At 35.8% G+C, this 22601-nt stretch overlaps 1 protein-coding gene across 2 annotated transcripts in view; it reads left to right on the top strand.

Moving 5' to 3' along the window:
* Positions 1-22601, top strand: part of Sec71 (ADP ribosylation factor guanine nucleotide exchange factor Sec71) — a 508300-nt gene that overhangs the window by 168878 nt on the left and 316821 nt on the right. For both annotated transcript variants that reach the window (XM_090371201.1, XM_090371202.1), the window contains exons 18-19: positions 12807-12963; positions 16946-17097. In XM_090371201.1, the coding sequence (XP_090227327.1) occupies positions 12807-12963; positions 16946-17097 (309 nt within the window). The remainder of the gene's footprint in view (positions 1-12806; positions 12964-16945; positions 17098-22601) is intronic.

Consider the following 22601-nt stretch of genomic DNA (forward strand, 5'->3'; position numbering starts at 1 on the left):
GTGGTCCAAAACAGGTGTTCGTTAAGTTATTCACTTTTTGCAAGCAAAATGGTCTTCAAATGACATTCACCATGAGCTGGTTGCTGTGTATGGCAAAAAGGTAATGACAAAGAAGCAGGTGTGCTTTGTGCAGTGAATTTAAAGCAAGCCATGTTGACATTGAAGATCAACATCGGGTGGGCAGGCCTTCATCAAGCAAGACAGAAGATAACATTTTGCGCATTAAGGGCATTGTTCTTGAAAACAGGCGAGCGAAACTATGTGAAACTGCACAAATAGTGAACATCAGTAAGTCGACTGTTCACAATGTCCTTGGCTTTCAAAAGATATGCTGCCGCTGGGTGCCCCAACAATTGTCAGAGGAGGAAAAGCAAAATGCATGGGGATGTGTCTGGAGAACTTGTTGTGGTACAGCGACGAAGAAGAGGATTTTCTCGCTTGCATAATCACAGCAGACGAGGTGCCTCCGTAGCCAGGTGGGAAGGAGCAGCAGTGCGTAGCACACGCTTCTTGATTACACCGGGGTTCGAGCCCATCACCACCAAATACGGAGGATGTGGAAAGGTCAGGGAATGACCGCCGCATATCCCCAGAGCAATATGGCCTTAGTTGCTAATGCTCCTAAAATCCAATTAACAATAACAACACAGAAGATGAAATGTGGATTCATTACTTTACCTGGGAGAGCAAACAAGACTCCATGACCTGGAAACATCCACAATCTCCTGTGCACAAAAAACTCAAAACTGTTCCCAGTGTCTGAAAAGTCATAGCCACAGTGTTCTGGATTCGGCAAGGTATTCTGTTGGTGGATTTCTTGCCGAAGGGAGGAACAATCAAAGCACAGCTTTACTGTGCAATGTTGGAAAAACTGAAAGCCAATATTCGATGCAAATGACCAGGACTCCCGACAAGGGGCGCGATTTTGTTGCACAACAATGCAACTCCACACACTTCCCACACCACTCATGAGTGGTTGTGCCATAATTGTTGGAAAACTCTGTCACATCTCCCCCTACAGCCCAGACTCAGCGCCTTAAGACTTTCATTTGTTCAGCCCTCTGATAAAACACCTTTCTGGGAAGCATTTCACCACGGGTGAGGAAGTTCATCAGGTGATGCAATGTTGGTTACTGTGTGTGGAAACAGACTTCTTCAGTACTGGTATTGATAGACTGATCCATCATTGGGACAAGTGCATCAATAAAACTGAAGACTTTGTGGAGAAGTAGTGCATGTTCACTTATTTCTTGGTGTGTAATTTCAACTTCGTATTATTAAACATCATCGAGAGAAAAAATGTGTTACCTTACTTTTCGAAAACCCTTGTACTTATTTTTTGACATTTTGCCCTTTTTAACAATTGTTTATCTTGTTTTACATACTGAAGGAACTCTACATGTAAAAGAGAAATTCATTGCAATCTTTAACTCTACCTTGATTAATTCTCGGTGACTTCTGTTTCTGACATTTGTACATTTCAATTTCATTAACAAAAACACCCTTTCTACTACAACATTTGAGCCAGGAATACTTAACAAATATCCTACTATTCTACTGATATTGGGTACATTTTCTTTAGGAACTTTAGGGGAAACAAAATCAAGCCACTTGTGCACATCACTTCCTGTACACTTTCCAGCAACTTCAACCTATTCTCACAAAACTCTTCATATAAATCGTCCAGGTTTACACGTTCTTGGAGTTGAAAAATATCAATTGCTGTTTCAAAATCTTGATACTTAATTTCTTCTGTGTCCAGAGAAAAGTTTTAACTTAGAACGCTTAGTTTTCTCATTGAAGTCATAGTTTTTCCCTAGGTACAAAGGGTACTAGGAAAGTTTTGCAATACAGCTTTGTTTATTTAATTTTTTCAAAGTAATTTCCTCTACATTCAATACACCTCTCCATCCTCCGAAACCAATCTTTAAACCAGTTCTGCCAAGTTTCACTAGGGAGTAAAGCACACTCGTTGTCCCAAGCCCATAGAAGGTCCTCATCACTGGAAAACCGCCTCCCTTTTAGCTTCATTTTCACATGCGGGAACAGTGCAAAGTCGCAGGGAGCAAGGTCTGGACTGTAGGGAGGGTGCTCGAGAAGTTTCGGTCCTGTCGTGGTCAAATATTCGGTGCAGGCTTTGGCGCGGTGAGCTGCAGCATTATCGTGATGGAGGTACCAGGTGTCCATTCTTGACCTTGGCCGCAGGTTCTTCATAGATCCAATGACTTTAGGCAGGCATTGTTCAGTATACCACTTAGCTGTGACTGTCTTCTGCGTGTCCAAAACGACACGTTCCACAATTCCACTCGATTTGAAAAATACAGCTATCATTTTCTTCTTTACAGATCGGGATTTTCTGACAATTACGGGTGTATCGTCATCATCAAAGAACTAAACTTTGTTTTGAGCCTTGGTCGGCAGATCGTAATAGTACAGCCAAGTCTCGTCACCTGTCACGATGTTGTTCACATACCGAAATTGTCCCTTATCAAACTTTTTTAACATCTCCCGGCACCAAGTCACACGTCGTGTCATCTGCTCTTCAGTCAGTTGATGCGGCACCCAGAGAGAACAAAGTTTCTTCACGTGCAAATGATCTTGTAGAATCGAACGAATTGCTGGTGCATTTAGGCCCAAAGTATCCTCTATCTGTTGGTAGGTCACTCGCCTGTTTTCGTCAAGCATTTTCCTCACAGCAGTAACGTTTTCCTCCGTAACTGACGTTCGTGGCCTTCCCGGCCTCTCAGAATCCTCCAGAGTGAAATTTCCCCTTTGGAATTCTCTATACCACCTGAATATCATTGTACGATGTGGACAATCATCATCTAGTGCAAGAGTCATTTCTTCTAAGCACTGGTCTATGGTTAAACCACGCACGAAATTATACCGCAAAACTGTCCTTATCTCATTTCGTGACCACGATGCCATCGCAAGCACTTTACACTCTCACTACTAATGAATAACTGAGCCCATCGACTTGGCGCGGCGGCTACTATGCATGTATGAACATGTCTCAACATGCAGCAACAAGGAGCTTCCTGTGATTCATTGTTGCGTCATATTGCAAAACTTTCCTAGTACCCTTTGTATTGCAATAGATTTGAATAAAAATCACAACATTCATTGGTGCCTCTGTAGCCAGATGGGCAGGAACAGCAGTGCGTAGCACATGCTTCTTTATTTAGACCTGGGTTCGAGCCTGTGACCACCAAATACGGAGGATGCGGAAAGGTCAGGGAATGACCACCGCATATTCCCGGAGCAATATGGCCTTAGCCGACCGGGCTAGCCGAGTGGGTAAAGTACCTGCCGGGCAACCCAAAGGTCGCGGGTTCGATTCCCGCCTCGGGCTTGGATCAAAGTACTGCAAAAACCTTGGGAGGTGCAATATGGCCACAGAAGCCGATGCGCCAACAACTACCAAATAAAAAAAAAAAAAAAAATATGGCCTTAGTTGCTAATGTTTTAAAAACCAAATAACAAACAAACAACATTCATCAACAATCTTTTTCTGTTTGCATTGGGGTAACTTTTTCAAAAATTGCTTTGCAGAATTTCCAAAGTATTGATCTTGGATTCTTTGATTTATTTTATTTCTGATCATTGTCATTGATTTGTATAAATCCATAATACTCAAGTCGCTGTTCTCGAGAATTTTAGTAGTAACATCTAGCAATTCTCCAACATTGACAAAAAAGTTAAAAACCACTTGCAATTTTATTTCTGAATCTGTATCCTCACTTTGAAATAATTTGGAGAAAATTTTGGGGCAATCATCAATACTTTGGAAATAGCTCTTAATAGCATGCCAGTTTGGAAGTAATCTTTTGACAGCTGGTGTTAAGGACAACCACCTCATTAGTACATGGTGTACCAATTCAGACCAGTCCAGCTCCACAGAGTCAAAAAATGATTCTAAGTTTTTCCTTCTTTTAGCTGATACAGGAAAAAAATTGTTTTCAATAAATAAATTGTTTTAAATAAGTTTTCAGTACAATGTTTTCTATATCTACTTCAAAACTGTCACAAGCATATTTCATGGCATTATGCAGTATATGGTTAGCACGATTAGCTTTAACAATATCAACATTACTTGCCCTTAACAACTAAAAAACAAAGTGATATTTTCCAAAATTTATATTTGCATTATCAACACTGTATGCAGAAATATATTTTGGGTTAAGGTGAAAAGCCTCAAACTTTTGTAACAACATTTCAGATATAGAAATAGCCGTTTCTTCAGCCCTTTCAAAAACACCTAACGATTTATTTTCTATACCTTTAGTAGGATCAAAAGATCTAATGCATATGGGAAAAAACTTTCTGTTGCCCTTGTTTGAAGCATCTGTAGCAACACAAAAGAACTGACTGCATTTAGTTGGATCATTAAGAATGTCCACAAAGTCTTCTACACTTTTAGGAACATTTTTAACTAATAGATCTGATTTTATTCTTCCACAATACAATTTTGTTGCAATATCAGAATCATGGAATAAGGATGATGCCAGTTTGTTACCACAGTCCAAACTATTATAACTGATTGTTTCACATTGTGGTATATTAACCCTAATTCACATGCTGTCACACTGTCATATTTTGGTTTTTTAAAACTAACAAAATAGCTTGATAACTTGTTTACACCCACATTTTCCTTTTCTTTTTGCTGATGCCCTTTGTATTGTGCATGCTGCTTAACATCAAATTGACCACCATGTCTGATAGAAAAATTCTTGTTGCACAATTTGCAGTAGGCATGATCCTCTGAAGAAGCTGGAGCCACCCATGCAAAAGTGCAAAAGTTTCTTCCCACTTCTTTAAGTGGACTTGCTTATACTGCAATTTCTTCTTTTTCTTGGGAGGAGTGTTGAGAAGACTAATGGACTGATTCTTTACTCATTCTATCAAAAATTATTCAATGGCAATCTGAAAACAATAATAAAAATAAAAATAATTTAATAGTAAAAGTTGTACAAATATTAAATATCGTCTGTCAGCTTAATAATGTATTTCAAATGTGGAGAGAATTAAATTAACAGTATATAATAATTTGTTAATCTTACCTCATCAACAAATAATCCAAAGTTCATGCCTCTCCTAGGACCTTGTTCTCAATTTGAGAAAGAAAACTATTAAGAAGAAATAATGTGCACAAGTGTTTTTATATTTAAAAATACCAATAATAGCATACAATGTACATTAAATTTCTATAAAGTTCAATATTCCTTACTATAACTTGTTAACAACTTCACATTTCAACACATGATAAACTACATTGCATTCTTCTCCCACATGATGGACAATGAAAGTGAAAGAACAATATGTTCCGCCACTTCTTCCGGCTTTCTCATGGTAAGCAACTGTTGAAAAAATGTTGCAATGTCATGTTGTGTTAGCAACCAACTTTTAATTATATTTACTGGGACATTTAAAACATAATTTTCATTGTAAAAAGAATAAAAAAGGAATAAACCTACTTATAGGCAAATTAAAAACATAAACAGTAAAATCAACCAAAAAAATGTAAAGCTTATGGGAAAAACGTAGGACCTGGCAACCCAAGCCTGCCTTTGCTTTGACAAGATGGAGAGGGGTTCCTGGGCTGACTCACCCGCGATCAATCATCTAGTGCAGAGTTTCCCAAACTGGGGTCCGTAAACCAGTTCCAGAGGGCCTGTGAAATGTTCAGAAGGTATCAAGTAATTATGTATTTATTTTCCTAAAAATATACTGGTAGAATCGCAACAAGTTTTGTTATAGAATATTACTTATTTTTGATATGATTAATATGTATAAAAGTCACTGCCCCTAACAGAGCACATTCAATTCCCACCACTAGTACTTGTCTACACTTATGCGCGTATGAATCATTGATGCAGTCAGCTAATGTAGGGGTCCACAAACTATTTTTTGATTTTTGAAGAGTTCCCGTAGATCTCAGTAGTTTGTGAACCACTAATCTAGTGGGGGTCCCCCTCAAGGGTCAGTCCCGTTGATGCCATGGGCCTCCTGTTCTTTGACCATGGGAATATGGTCCAAGGGACAGGATTCAGGCTAGTGGAGGTACAGGTAGTCCTGGCATCCCACTCCCACGTACATTTGTTGCTTACTGGATAGTGGGTGACCTTTGGACTCTTTGGTTGGTGGAGTGCCTGAGCACTGAAAAAAAAAAAAAAAAAAAAAACTCACAAATCTACTAGAAAATAATAACAAAAGGGCCCAGGAAGGAAAAAAATAGAGGACTAGGACCTACACTTCACTACACTTTCTGGTAATCTATTCCACTAAAAAAAGCATATAGGAAAGATATCACCCTTCCTCATCCAGAAGGGATTGGAATTCTCCTTTAAATCAGTTGAATGACTATGTCCTAATGTAATTTTAATAGAATTCAAAACTAATAAGCATCTAGAACAGCTTCTTTGAGTTACCTGTATTGAGGGAATTTCGATAACAACTGTTGTATGCTAGGGGTGATCATTTAATTCGCAGATTAGGGCAAGATTTTGTTTATTGTGCAAACTTTCCATAACTGCCATTAGAGGCATTCTCCCTGATTGCTATTGAGCAGACTTGTCGAACCAGTAATTATCGAACCAGTACTTGTTGAACTAGTGTTGCATAAAGAGACTGAAGCTTATTTTAGAGCAAGTATCATGTTGGACTTACAGATTGAACAGCGATATGTGTGATCTGTTATTGTGTCAGACAGGGCTTAAATGCATCAGAAACAGTTACAGATGAAAATCATATGGTATTGAGTGTCTTGATAAGGGCGGTCTTATTTAAATTGCACAAATGATTCACTGAAGGCCATGAGTCTGTTGCAGATGACTTGTTCAGCTTCCCTCCTCAACTCTTGAGCAAATCACAAAAGCCCAGGAAATCTTGGATGAAGACAGGCCAATTACACTTCATGAATTAGCTGTTTTATGTTGCTTTCTGTAGTTTACTGTTTCTGTTTTCAGATGAATTAATGAGGCTCATGGTAGAGAAGAAAAATGCATGCAATTCATATAAATTATAACTCAACCAGACGCCTATGGTAGATTACAAGAAATCTTTAGTAAAGGATGCAAAGAAAAACAGCAAAGAGTTCTTTACTTATGTAAACTCTAGAAGGAAAGGGATAAATCAGATTAGTCCACTTAACACAAATGATTTCCAATATTGATGATTCTGCTCAGGTAGCTGATAAACTGAATGAGTATTTTGCATCTATATTCACACATGAGTTATTCAAGGAGGAGAATGCCACAACTTTATCAAATTCTAACAGGGAGCTAAGTGATATTGTAATAACCGAGAGCAAAGTGGAGGAAAAATTGTTGAAATTAAACATAAGGAAGGCACCCGGGGTGGATAGGATCTATCCAGTTATATTAAAGGAGGCAGCAAAGGAAACAAACTCTTTGCAACAATTATGAGAGCTTCCTTGGACTGGAGATGCGCAAATGTATTCCCAATTCATGAAGGGAGTTCAAAAGGAAAATAATGGGAAAAAAAAGGAAAATAATGGAGTCACTGGTTAAAGGAGCAGTGCAATATCATCTATACAAGACTGCAGTAATAATTCAGACAGCATTGGTTTGTTAAGGGAAAGTCTTAACATAGCATTGGTTTGTTAAGGAAAAGTCTTGTCTAACTAATTTGATTGGGCATTGGATACTATGATGTGGTTACAAAGGAACTGGATGCAAAAAATAATTTTGATATCATATACTTGGATTTCAGGAAAGCTTTTGATACTGTTGCACATGGAAGACTGCTGTACAAATTGGAGCTGTATGGCATTAAGGGAAAGTTGCTACAATGGATAAAGGTATTGCTGAGTGGGAAACAACACAGGGTGATAATCAATGGACACTGCTCTTTGTGGAGTTCCTCAGGGTTCGGTGCTGGGCCCATTGTTGTTTTGTGTATTCATCAGCGATATCGATAAAGATATATCAGGTATAATGCCCAAGTTTTCAGATGATACGAAGGTTGGCAGGGTTGTTAACGACAGTAAAGACAGTAAGCTACTGGAACAGGATCTAGAAAAGTTGGGCAAATGGGCTAAGAAGTGGCAACTGAAGTTTAAATTTGACAAATGCAAAGTACTACATATCGGTAGCAGGAACCCAAGAGAAATGTTCTAACTGTGTAATACTACACTTAGGGAAGTGGAGAATGAAAAAGATCTGGAGTAATTATGTAGTCAGATATGAACTGAAAAAATAAATAAGTTTGCTGAGCAGTGCAGATGGGCTACCAGAGCTGATCACGGAACTTTGTCAATGATATATAGGAATTTTGCTAACAAGGACAAGGAGTTGATTATCCTATTGTAGAAGGCAATGGTTAGGCCACACCTTGAATACTGTGTGCAGGTCTGGAGGCTTCATTTTAGGAAGGATGTAGAGTTCCTATAACAAGTACAGAGAAGGACAACAAGATTGGTGAGAGGAACAAAGGAGTGCACTTATGAAGAAAGGCTTAAGTTCTGCAAGTTGCAGCATCTGGAGACTAGGCACCTGCGAGGTGATCTGATTGAGGTGTATCAGATCACCTCGCATGAATAGTTTGAGCAGGTATTAATGCTGATGTGAAACTACCACTTGCTCAGACTAAGAACCTGAGTGGGTATAGATTCAAATTGAGGAAAGACAGTTGTAAAATAGTTGTGCAGCAGTTTGCCTTTGGCCAGCAGGTAGCTGATTGCTGGAACAGACTTCCATCTCTTGTTGTGGAAATTGATAGCTTAAAAAAATTTAAGGCTGAGCTAGGCAGGCATTTGAAATGAATGGATGAGTGAAATAGGAGGGTTTTTTTTGGCTGATGCTGCATTAGCTTGCTTTCTTGCATCGTATGCTTCATCGTAGCCCCAGGGGTTAATCTTGGGGACTTGACTAAGTGACTTATCTAAAGTGTAATTAGTGAAGTTTGATTTAAATTTCTTATTGATTTGTTACGTTTCAAGTTTTCTGTTGCACGAAGTGCATAGATTAGCTGCCCTACGTTCTCGTCGTCTGGGGTGAGCGGTTAGGGGTTCACCCCCCTAACCGGCTAAACGGGCATTGATTAGGTGGGGTAGAGTGAATTTGGTTAAATTGTTTTGTATTGTAAAGTTAAAAGTTGTAAATAGTTGGCAATTACAGCCCTTTAATGTTTGGTAAAAAGTCGAGCGCTGGCTCTCTTTCCAAGAAGAAAGCACATATTGAGATGGATGTGGATAGTGATTCAGGAGATTCAGAGAGTGAAAACTCTGAAGTTCAGGAAGAAGTGGAAGAAATAGTTCCTGAAGGGACACCACAGGATACAGCTTCTAAACAGGGAAGGCAGGAGGCATGGACACCAGAAAAGAAAGTTGAAATGATATACAACATGAAGAAGTTGTTGAACTCTATGATTAAAAGTTCAGGACAAAGACCAGTGGAAACTAGTATAGAAAAAATAGTGGAGGCACGAGAGAGATTAAGGGCTCTCCTATTACAAAGAGAACACCGAGTAACAGGCAATGTAGCAACGAAGATAATGGAAATATGGGATGACCTAGAAATGGTTATAGTAAAGTTGGAGATAGATCTACAAGTGAGCAAAGTTGAAAAGAAAGGTACTCAAGAACAAAATAAAAAGGAATATGCTACCGTATTAAAAGAAAAGTGTGTTGCAAAGCCCCGGGTAGCAATTATCACCACCAAGAACAAAAAACATAAGTGTAGTGAAGATATTAAAAAAGACCTAATTAGAAATGTGAGACCTGAGCTACAACATGTTAAAGTCCAAAATCTAAGAACTGTTCTGGATAATAAGATCGTCCTCGAAGTAGAAACAGAAAAAGATATAGATATGCTTGCAGAATGTCCAAAGTTCAAAGAACTAAAATTGTGTGTAGAAAAGGTACCGAAGAGAAATCCTAAAGTTTTGATTTACGATGTAGATCTAGATGTGAATGAAGATGAGTTAAAAGAACAATTATGGATCAAGAACTTAAAAGACTATGGAGTAAACCAAGAAGTGTACCAAGAAAGTTTCAATGTGATATCTGTGAACAAGGCAAAGAGCAAGAAGTTGAATAACTGGATAGTGCAGATAGCAGGTCCTGTCCACAAACAGTTGATCAGAAAAGGAAAAGTGTTCATCAATTGGTCCGCTTGTCGGGTCCGTGACATTGTCACGGTAACCCAGTGTTACAGATGTATGAATTATGGCCATATTGCGAAGACCTGTAAAATGAAAACGTTCTGCGGACATTGTTCCACCGAAGGTCATTCATATAAAGATTGTGAGAACAAGGAAAAGTCACCTTGCTGTATAAATTGCAAGCGTAAAAAACAGACAGCGGAACATAGTGCCATAGACCATACCTGTCCCGAATATGAAAAGGCTATAGCCTTAAATCGAAGAAGAACAGATTATGATTAGAGATAGTGCTGTGCTTGGAGAGAGACCTAGTGTGAGACTATAATTTTATTATGATAAAAATTTTTAGCCGCCTTACGAGTAGAGGTCTTCCTCCACGAGGAAGGGGCGGTAACTGTGGTCACACGGGATATTTGCTTATCTCTGTGTGACCACAGGCTAAAGACCGAAAAAAAAAATAAACTGTTTAATCAACAGAAATGTTAGAACAATTTTGGCCTAATAACCATAGTAGTGATGATAATTCACACAAATAATAATTGTAATAAAACTAAAAAGATTAAGACTTTTGCGCAGATAGGCTATTGCCTGGGTGGCGCACTGAAGGTTCTGTTGCTTAAATGGGAATCGTATGCCTCAGCTAATGCTAATGGTAAAAGTCAGCATTGAAGAAGAAACTGGGGTCACCCAGCTGTACTTTCACATTTGGGTTTTTAAAGTTTTTTGACCCATCTAAAGTGCTGTTACTTTCACTCCACATAAAATTGTACTTTGTATAGTTTGTTAATTCATTGAATTAGAATGAATACAGCTTCAAGCCTATTTTCAGGAAATTCCCAGCTCTTACTTGCAAGGATCCATTTCTGATCTGAAATCAGTACTCTAATATTGAAGGGAAAAGTGAAACAAGTGGAAAGAGAAACATAACTTCAAAAATGAAGGATCCAATTTCAAAATTATTATTAAAATTGAAATCAGATATTCCAATTTGGGCTACTTACCTGTGAATCTTGATAGCAACAATAAAAGAAAGATTTCACCAGGACATTAAGCACATGAAAAATTATACAGAGGATTCCGGTTATTTGGGCCACTTAATCAGGGCAGCCGTTTATTTGGGGCAAATCTTAAAAAAACAGAACCCAATCGAGAAAATTGCCAGGATTTACTTCGCTTAATTGGGACAACATGCCGTTTAATCGGGGCAGGAGACCGCAGCACTGGAGATTAACCTACGATTTTCTCCAACCGTACCACACGGTTAGGTCGGATTTGTGGAGGTCACAACCATAAAACAATAAAAACAATTAGCAGTCACCTGTTTATTGGACTTTTCTGTTAGCGCAATCTATCATAAACGAATAGTAAACTCGATCTTATTGAATTTGCGATAATACCGACAGCTGGAATTCTGTGGGTTACTATGGTGAAATGTGCTTACACTTCCATGGAATCTTCAATCATATAAAAAAATTAATTTTCAGAATCTTCTCTTCATTCCTATTTTTAAAGCTTCTTAAAATTGTTACTTCGTTCTCACTTGCACATATATTTTTACTTGCAATTTGTGTGTGCCGTGTTCTTTGTCAGTGATTCCTTTTCATTTTACTGTTTTAAATTTTAACCCCCACCCACAAATGTCAGTGAACAGAAATGTCAACTAGTTAGTATGTACATATTACAGTACGTATTAATTATTCCGATTATCACGGATATTCTTCTGATTTTCAAGTATCATTTAATTTTTTAATTGGTAAGGTAACAAAGGGTAAATTTGTGCTTAATATATCTTTACTTTTATAGCTGTGGATAATATTCCTTCTATTTTCGCTAATTAGAATCACTGTTAATAGAATTAAAATTCAATTCACAAATGGTACTTTATTGTAACATGATTTGATTGTATAGTGAACCAATTGTAAAGTGGGGGTCCATTGTATTTTAATTTTTTTTACATGGAACTTCGGATAATTGGGGCAGCCGCTTAATCGGGCCAAAATTCACTAGCCCCGATGTGTCCCAATTAACTGGAATCGACTGTATTAAGGAAAGATAGATAATGATGACTGAATACTATTGGCCATTGAAAAGAGACCTGTGAAAACACATACACACACAAAAAAAAAATAGATAAAACATAAAAGCATATATTAAATCTCATGTCAACTCATAAAATTAATGAAAATTTTCACCTACTTGCACGAGCTTTTTCTTTATTAGTTAAATGAAATTAAGACATTTTTGATCATAAAGGATGTAGAGTTGCTAGAACAAGTACAAAGAATAGCAACAAGATTGGTGAGGGGAACAGTTTAAAATTCCAAAACATAGTATAATTAATATAATCTGTTATAGGAAAATTAATTTTCTGATTAATGAAAACATCCTATATGATAGAACAGAATGTTATTTTTAAATTTGTTGTAGAATTATGTAAGGTAATAAAAGTAACTGAAATAAATTAATATATTTTTTTCCTTTTTTTTTTTATATTTGAAGACTGGTGTAAACATATGGGATTCCATTTCTTGCTCCATTAAAAAGTTGTAGTGAAGATTAAAGTTTTAAATTATTGACATTTATGAAATAGTTGTTTCCCATTTTAAAATATTTTTATGTTAATTTAAGTTTTTTTTTTTTTTTTTTTTTTAAATGACAATGGAATTTCCCATTTTTATTGTCAGGTAAAATGCAAAATGACCAAAGAACAATACATTCGCATGAACAGAGGCATCAATGACAGTAAAGATTTGCCAGAAGATTATTTATCTCAGGTTTATGATGAAATTGCTGGAAATGAAATAAAAATGAAATCAACTTCTAACAAATTAGGAAAACAGAGTAAGTTTGTATCTACTTGTATTTTAAGTTGAATGCAGAAATTTCTACAATTTTTGGACAGTGTTAATTGCATTATTAAAAAAATTAACTGAAAAAATAGATATGTACATAAATAAAGGAGATAGTTTTCACTTTGGAGAGCTACTTGTTGAGATTGTTGAAAGATTTTGAGAGATTTTTAAATGCTAATTAAAATCTAGCATTTATATATGTCCTTCATGTATTTCAGGTCTTTGCATGTGTGTTGGAAGAATTGGTTTGTAGTCTGGTTTGTAAAAAATGGACTGAAACAAATGCTGCATACCACTTGTGGTACAAAAGATGAACAAACAGACACTGTGTTGGCCTTTATACAGAAAAACATTTTTACCTACACATTGATGCTTAATGTTGAGGAGGCTGTTCACCGTTTCATTTCATTCATTTTGGTTATTTTCATGTGCTTCTTTGCCCATGGCATCTATTTAGCAAGAAAATCTTTCTTCCACTCCCCCTCTTGTCAAATGTCAATTCATTGGAAATGTTGGCATATAGAAATTTGGATAAAAAAAATATGTGCCACTCATTGGATCATGCAAAGTTCATTGAATATTTAAATTTTATTAATACAAAGATATGAACAGTAATGAAAGTGTACTCTCACTGCATTATGATTGAATGTTTTGATTACCATTTTAAGTATATTATGTTAGTATTAGTGTTAAATGATATAAGGAAGCAATATTTGTAACACTGCCATAAAAAAAAGTTTGAGAGTTGGCCAAAAGCCTTTCTAAAATTAAGTAAATTATATCAAAGTTATCCCTTCCATTCAGTTACCTTTTTACTTCATAACACCTTAGCATATTAGTCATAAATGACTATGTTAAGTTATGATTTATAATAATATTACCATGTTGTGACATATTATTATTGAGGTGACTCTGCACCCGTCCTTAAATCGTAAGTTCAATAATTCTCCCTATTCAAAAGTCAGATTTATAGGTCTTCAGTTATCCCAATCACTCTTAGAACTCCCACATTGAGTTATGGGAGAGAGATTTTCAACCTTCTGGAATTTTACCGGAGTCTAAAGTTGGCTTCATTATTATAGATAAAGATTCGTGAACTCCTGCCTCTTCTTTTAGTAAAACTGAAAGATACCATATGCATCTTGTGCTTTCTTCACCCCAAAAAGGGCACCTCTGTAGCCAGGTGGGCAGGAGCAGCAGTGCGTAGCACACGCTTCTTGATTAGACCAGGGTTCGAGCCCATGACCACCAAATACGGAGGATGCAGAAAGGTCAGGGAATGACCACCGTATATCCCCAGAGCAATATGGCCTTGATTGCTAATGCTCCTAAAAAAAAAATCAACCACCCCAAAAAACTGGTAATTTACCTCCTAAGCTTTTCTGCCCATCAGAAGTTCATTTAATGCAAATAAATGTTAGTTGAACCGAAGTTTTTTTTTTTTTTTTTTTGTTTTTGTTTTTGTGGCTGTAGATGCAAAGAATTTCAACCCATTGGCCAGGCAACTTGCATGGTAGTCATTAGTCCTGATCCCCACCATCAAGTAACTTGGCTACAGTTTATATGTTCCATATTAAATATGGTCTCTTAATAACTTAATAATATTTTCTGATATTAATTTCATTAATTCGTCAATTTTGACCATATCTTTCAAAGATATGAAACAATATGTGTAATGTTGCATCTAGAATTATTTTCTGAAACATTGTCAATGTGACACATGTATACCTTAAATTGGTCTCGTAATAACATGGAAGTTGGTTGACTTTTTAAAACATCTTGGCTTGAAAAATTTGCCAATCACAAGTGGTCATAGTTTTGTACTGCCATCTGCATTGTAGCATAACAGAACAGTGATCCTTTGTTTGCTTAATTTTCCACCATTACAAGACTCTCCTCAAATAGCAAATGTTTTGTTTGGCAGCAAATTATAAAATAAACCCATCTTGTCAAGAATAAAAATATCCTTTACGTCTTATTTTTCAAGAATGGACCTTATGGAACACAACCAGTCTGCAGCGTTTTGTTTGTCAACTGATCCAGACTCACCACAAACATTTCATGAAACCAAGTTATTTCTCTCTGTAAATCTTTGGAGCTGCTACTACTGCATTTGAAGACACTAATTCCTTGTTGCTGAGCTAGATAATTAGCCTTTACTTGCAATTGAATCATATTGGCATATTTCATGCACTCATTTGTTGGTATCACTCAAAGTTTTGTTTAAAGCTCCTCAGGTTTTGCTACTAATTCGTTCCCTGTTTTTTATCAATGCTTCATTGTCGCACACCTAAGGTTTTTTTTCCGTTTTTTTCAGTATTGTACGTAAAATAGATAAAGGGATGTTGCATTCCTTTGCAATGTCTGTTTTATTTTTTCCGTCCTATCAGCTTCTTGTATGATTTTCAGCTTTATTTACAGGCTTAATTCTCTGCATTTACTATATTTAATAGCCACTCTTATACCCATGTGAAATTGATAGTATAGTTTATTAAGCTAATCGCCCAAGCCACTATATATTTAAGGTGACTTTTCAGGCATCTTACTGATACCCATCATCCTGATAAAATGCCTGAAACATCATTGAATGTATAGTGGTTTGGGTGATTAGCTCAATACACTATATTATTATTTTTCACGTGGTATATGAGTGATTATTAAATATAGTAATTAATCTTAACGGAAAACAACCACGTAACATCCTTCCCTCTCTGCATTTATATTTTGTCATCATAACACTTCTAAGATTTAACATAAGAAAACTTTCAATTGATTTTTAAAAGACACAAGTTCCAAAAAGACAACTCCTATAAAAATGGCACAAAATAGATAAGTATAACAGAAGGTTGTTTAAACCTAGCTTTATAATTGCAACTGATCTAATAGTGTTTTGCATAGGTTTGTTTTAAATGTACAAAATAACATTATTTCTCACAGGGTGAAAATGGACTTTGTAATACATATTAACTGAATTTTTTAATAAATGAATAAGTTTACATAGAAAATCCTATCCTTTGCAGAGGAATAATATGTGCTTCGTATAAATGACTATTTTGTATAAACTGAGTTTTTATTAATGAGATTCTACACTGTTCAAACTCTACATTCAGTATATTGAAATTGCATATTTCGTAATATTCCTATTTGAGAGTCTCTTTTATTATTATTTTTTTTAATTCATTTTTTATTTATACATCCCATATAATAGATTATGGCAGCTCATTCTGCTGGAATTTTTCCGTTATATTTTTAATTAGTTCTGCTACTCTGAAACCTGTTTAGTAATTTCTCATTTTTCCAGGGTCCTATGGTCTTATAGCCAGCTTCAACCATATTATAAAAACACTTAGTAAGCAACCATATTATAAAAGCACTTAGTCCAGTAATTTGAAAGTCATAATCATTTTTTTTTTTTTTTTGCTTTGAATTGATAAAACAGTCCCAAATTAAATTCAGAAATGTAATCTATAAACAAGCAATTAGGTTAGTGTATTGGATTTTCTGTATATAGGTTTTTCTCAACATTAAAGAACCATTAAACAAATTGTTAATTCCCCTGTCATGACTTCCACTCAGCATAAGTCACATTAATACTTTTGTTTTGGAAGCACCTGAAAACTTATACATAATGAACTATTTTCAGTAAAAATATGATTTTTCTCAATTTTTCCTTACAAAATTATAATATATCTTATAATTCCAAAAATTATTTGGTACCTTCATTGTTACTAAATATACAAAGTCATTACCTCCATTTATAGTAATCTTGTCTGTTATTTGCATTTGCAAACTTCTTCAGCCTATGTTATTTTTAATCTTACAAAATCATTGAAAAATGGAAATTTATATTTTACTCAAGTAACTGTTAAATATTTGTCTGTTTATTTATTATTATTTTTCCCCTCAGTAATTATTTTAATTATGCACTGAAATTAAAACTAATATGCCCTAAATTTTTTCTCATTTAAAAGCACTATCAAGTGAGAAGAAAAGGCGGCTTTTGTATAACATGGAAATGGAAACAATGGCACGTACAGCTAAAGCATTAATGGAGAGTGTTAGTCATGTCCAGGCCCCTTTTACTTGTGCTAAACACCTGGAACACGTTCGACCAATGTTCAAGGTAGGCTGATATTAACATTTCAGAAAATGTTTCAGTGAACATTATTGGTGTACATATATAACCTCTGTCTCCTAAGTTTCATGTCTGATTTCTTTTTAATCAAAAAAAAAATGAACTGAATTCATTAGGAAAGCAAACTAGACTCATTTTCCAACTTTTCTGCAAGCTTTGAGTAACTTTTTCCTGATTTGAGACGATGATGGGAACAGGACAGACATTTATTTGTGTACGTTATCCCAGTTAAAGGCAACTCATCTTTCGGAAATTGTATGTGATGCTAAAAATTGCACTTTGTTTTTACTGGTGATTATACTTTGTGACTGCAGCATGGTTCTACAACGAAGTGGTAAAGTGCAGAGTAGAGAGACATCCAAATACCTCTGTTGCAAAAACCTTGCTCCCATTTGTCAGATATGAAGACAATATTGATTATATTTTCTGTAATAAAGGTATTGTGCTATGTGCCTAAGGAATTTGGTTCTGTGAGACAAACTAATAACTGAAATTTGAGAAAATTATTTTAGTACATCTACACATAATGAGTATTTATCATTGCCTTCCTGGGTTGTGAGTATCAGGAAAGTGATTCCTCCTGCATAATAATGCAACACTGTATAGCATCATTAACCCAATGATACCCTGTGACAAATCTGATGATGAGTTTTCTATAAATTGCCTTCCAGATCCACTTCAGTGACTCAGTGTTTGGTGGGTGGGATCTACTTTGAAGCAAACACCAGTTGTTTGTGTCATATATTCTTTATTCAGTTGGTTCTGGAACTCTTGAGAGTTCCAGAACCAACTGAATAAAGAATATATGACACAAATATAAGTTAATTGTTGTACAGAAGTTAATTACACTTATTTTTATGGTTTATAAGAAATTTTCAGTATTCGTTTTCAGCAGTATTTTATAAGTACAACTGAATTTTATTATTCATAATCATCCAGTTCATACTCTCTAGGCATTTGGATTTTTGAAGTATAATTTTTTATCAATATTGTCATTTATTTACAATAAAAGTAATTCATGCTTTAATGTGATCTTTGAAAGTTTATTTAAATATGTTAGGTGCTCTTACTTTCCCCAGAATTAATTTAAAACTGTACTGGCAACAATTTGAGCCTTAATGAACATATGGAAGGTGTGGATGATTGATCTTGGGCAGTTTGTTCAAGACTTCTTAAAATTGTGCTGATATTTGAGGAAATGTATGTAGTTGCCACCAATAGATGATAAAATATATGTAGTTACCATCGCCAATAAACAGAATAAAAGCAACTGTGTGACCTCTCACATGCTGCTTAATATCAGTTTGTTCCACTAATATCACACTAATACCATCAGTTTGCTGAAATAAATAAATTTATTTATTAATTTCTGATGTTTAACGCGTTAGTTAAGAAAACCGCGTTAGTTAACCGAGCTAGTTAAGAAAAAAAATTCCCCGGGGCCAAAAAATATTTAGTAAATAATTTGATTAGTAATTCCAAAATAAATATTTAAATGTCAGTGTTATGCAGTTTTTTTGCTTAAAATATCAAAAAAAGGGTTTTTTTTTTTTTTTTGGGCGTTATGTGGCCGACGTGGTCCAGTAGGTTACTTTATTTCTTGAGATGCCGTGTCAGCCACATGTGTGACGCTATTACGGCATACATATGAAGGTCGTTTGTGATTAGTTTATTGCACATGCGGTGCACATTGCAATAAAAGTAATCGCAATAAAATAAGCTCTCAAACGTCACAATAAGTTTGTCGGTATTGTTAGAGATTTTGTGAAAACAAGTTCATTAGCGCACTGTATTATCCCCATTATTATTGTGTTGTGTTTCTCTGCAGGTTTGTACAAGTGCATTGTAAAAAAAAAAAAAAATCTAAACAGCAATGGCTAAAAGAAAATTACTAAAAGAAGAGGAACTAAGAGAAATTGCTGAAAATCTTAGTAGTAGTTCTGAAGATGAAAAAGATTTTGACTCTGATGATTCAGTAAAAGATCCTGACTGGGATATTTCTTCAAATGAAGGAGATACTGAAATACCAAAAAATATTGAAGAAGTGCTTCAAGACTGGATGGAAGAAGAAAACACGGATGAGCAATTTGAAAATACCAAAGAACCTGAGATTGAAGCAACTGAAACAAATGACTATTGAATGGACTGAATACGAAGGACACCAAAAAAGTTTTGATTTTACAGGCAAATCGGGACTGCAAATAGACGTATCAAAAAACATTACTCATCTTGAGGCGTTTTCATTATTTTTGATGAAGAAGTAGTAAATCTTATTGTAACGGAAACAAACAGATATGCGAACAGAAAATTCAGAGTACCCGAGCTTCGCAGCAGAGTTGTCTGAAACAGTGGGTTTCAACACCTGCTGATGAGATGAGAAAGTTTTTCGGGCTTTTTATGTGGATGGGACTAGTAAGATTGGGCAGTATTGCATCTTACTGGTCAATCAAACCTATCTATAAAAATAATTTAGTAACAAAAATTATGTCTGAATGAATGAGGTGCAACAATTTGAATTGTTGTTGCACCTCATTCACTTTTCATACAATGAAACCGCTATTCCAGGTGACAGGCTCAGTAAGATTCAACACCTGATAGATGTTTTGCAACTGAAATATTAAAATATTTTTCCCCGGTGAAGATTTCATCATTAATGAAGCTGATATTCCGACAGTATATTCCAAATAAAGTGCACAGGTATGGAATCAAGCTGTTCAAGTTATGTTCCACTGAAGGATATACCTAGTTGAGCAAGATCTATTCAGGTAAATCTGAAAATTATATAAAATCCATAGGTTTAGCTGCAAAGGTCTGCAAAGAGTTATTGCAAGGTACTTCTAAATGAAGGTCGCACCTTGTGTATAGACAATTTTTATACCAGCTACCATCTGGTGTTAACGTTTCTTTATTAACAAAAACTCGCGTTGTTTTTAAATGAACATTACCAGCAAATAAAAAATTGATGCCCAAAGAAGTCATGTACTGAAAGCTAAATAAAGGGGAGATGATCGCAAGGAAGAAAAAAATGGAATTATTGTTCTAAAGTGGCGAGATGCTCGAAATGTGAGACTACTAACAACAAAGCATGCCCCAGAGATGGTTGATGGACCCTCCACCAGTAAGGAAGACAGAAAGAAGCAAAAAAAACTCACTTCCTATTCTAGCTTATAATAAGGGAAAGACCAGCATTGATCTGTCGGATCAAATGGGTTCGTATGCCACAAAGATAAGAAAGCGGATAAAGTGGTACCAGAAATTAGCGATAGAATATATACTCGGAATATCAGTTGTCAATGTGTACATGGTATACAAGAGTGCTACGCAAAAACAAATAAAAATAAGCTTTTTGGAAGAGGTAGTTACAGATTTCCTAAATATAGAACAGAAAGAGAAACTTGAAAAGCCAAAATGTAGTAACACGCATATACTAACGACAAAAATCGATGCAAACAATAAGAAAGTTAGAAGGATGTGTGTTTTTTGTTGTGCAAAATTGAAAGAGTTGGAAGGAAGATCAGTTGCTAGCAGAAAAGGCAAAAGAGTTTCAACGTATTGCCCAGACTGTATTCATCAGCCTTTCAATTGTTTGGAGTATTTTGGACAACACCATAAAACTTCATAATTTTGTAATTATAAAGAATTTTTAAATAATGACCAGTTACTCACTTATTTTTTTCTTAAAGCACTATGCAAATTTCATCACATGTAACACCAGAGGCCATGCTTTTCAAAAATAACGTAAATTTCCAACAATCGTCAGCACTCTACAGCCGACGCAGCTCCCACTGAAACAGTGGGTGTCGGCAATATATGCCTGAAGCAGCGCCTGAAAAACTTAATGGTGTCTGACATATATATGGCCGACGTGACAGTCAATATGTTAATAGAAAATTTCTTTTTTAGTGCCACTGATTGAACAGAAGAGTTTCCTCTGTGACATTATAGTAGGTGGCCCCTCTCAAGTACACAAACATAAATATAAATAACAGTAAGCTAGTTGATTAACAATTCCAAATAATTTCATACCGAGTGGGAATTTTGGTGAAAACCACAACAAAATGATGCTTGTAAGGTGCTACAACTACCTGCAAGTCTGATCAAATAAAGAAAAAGGGAGAGGAAATATGAAATAAAAAATAAAATTGGAATGAACTGAAAGTTAATACTCACAGCAGGAAGTACAACTGCATAGTCTCACACAAGATGATACAACTACAGCTGGAATATGAATAATATGAATCGAGTGTTACTTTGATTCATATTGTCCAACAGTTTCCTTGGACTCGTAAGGCCTGAGCCTATTGTTGTTTTGTATATTTATCAATGATATTGATGAAGGTATATCAGGTTTAATGTCCACGTATGCAGTTGATACAAAGATTGGCAAAGTTAATGACAGTAATTGCAGCGTGCTACTGCAACAGGATCTAGAAAAGTTGAGCAGATGGACTGAGAAGTTGCAACTGAAGTTTAACATTTACAAATGCAAAGTACTGCATATAGGTAGAAGTAACCCCAGAGAAACATACCAACTGTGTGGTACTACACTTAGGGTGGTAGAGAATGAAAAAGACCTGGGGGTAATTGTCAGATATGAAGTTTTATTTTCAGTGCAGACAGGCTGCCAGAGTAGATCACGGGGTTTTGTCAATGATATACAGGAATTTTGCCAGTAGGGAAAAGGAGGTGATTATCCCTTTGTATAAGGCAATGTTCAGGCCATCCTTGAGTACTGCATACAGGTCTGGAGGCTCATTTTAGGAAGGATGTAGAGTTGTTTAAGTGAGTACAGAGAAGGGCAACAAGATTGGTGAGGGGAACAAACTCCTCCTCTTACCAAATCAACCGGTGAAATACCACCACTTTGCTTATTGGAGGCTTGAAGTGGTGAAACCCATGTTTAGTCTCTAGAGCAAAGTTTCTGCTCCCCCCCCCCCACTTCTCCTTCAACCCATGCACGGTACTAAATACTATAGGTTTTGATACCTTTCGTGTTTGGGGTTTTCATAAAGAAAAAAAAAAAAAAAAAAGAAAGGCTTGAGTTCTGCAAATTGCAGCATCTGTAGACTAGGCACCTGCGATCAGATTGAAGGGTTAAGGCCTTGAATGGGTTGAGCAGGCTTAGTTCTGATGGGATTCTTCCTCTTTCTCAGATTACAAACCTGATGGGGCATAAATTGAAATTGAGGAAAGACAGTTGTAGAATAGATATGCGGAAATTTGCCTTTAGCCAACAGGTATTTGATTGCTGGTACAAACTTTCATCTGTCATTTTGGAAGTTGATAGCTTAAATAAATTCAAATAGGAACTGACAAAAGTTTTAGAGGGAATGAATGTGTGAACATTTTTTTTTTGGCTGATGCTACATGAGCTCATATGCTTGCTTTATTGCATCACATGCCTCTACTACTGCTTAGCAACAACTCTTGCACTACCTTTATTCAAATGCAACCATCTCTACCAAATAGATTCCTTCTGCCTACTTAGAGGA

Source organism: Mastigoproctus giganteus, chromosome 4 (genome assembly GCF_048544385.1).
Source record: "Mastigoproctus giganteus isolate SK-2022 chromosome 4, ASM4854438v1, whole genome shotgun sequence".
NCBI lineage: Eukaryota > Metazoa > Arthropoda > Arachnida > Uropygi > Thelyphonidae > Mastigoproctus > Mastigoproctus giganteus.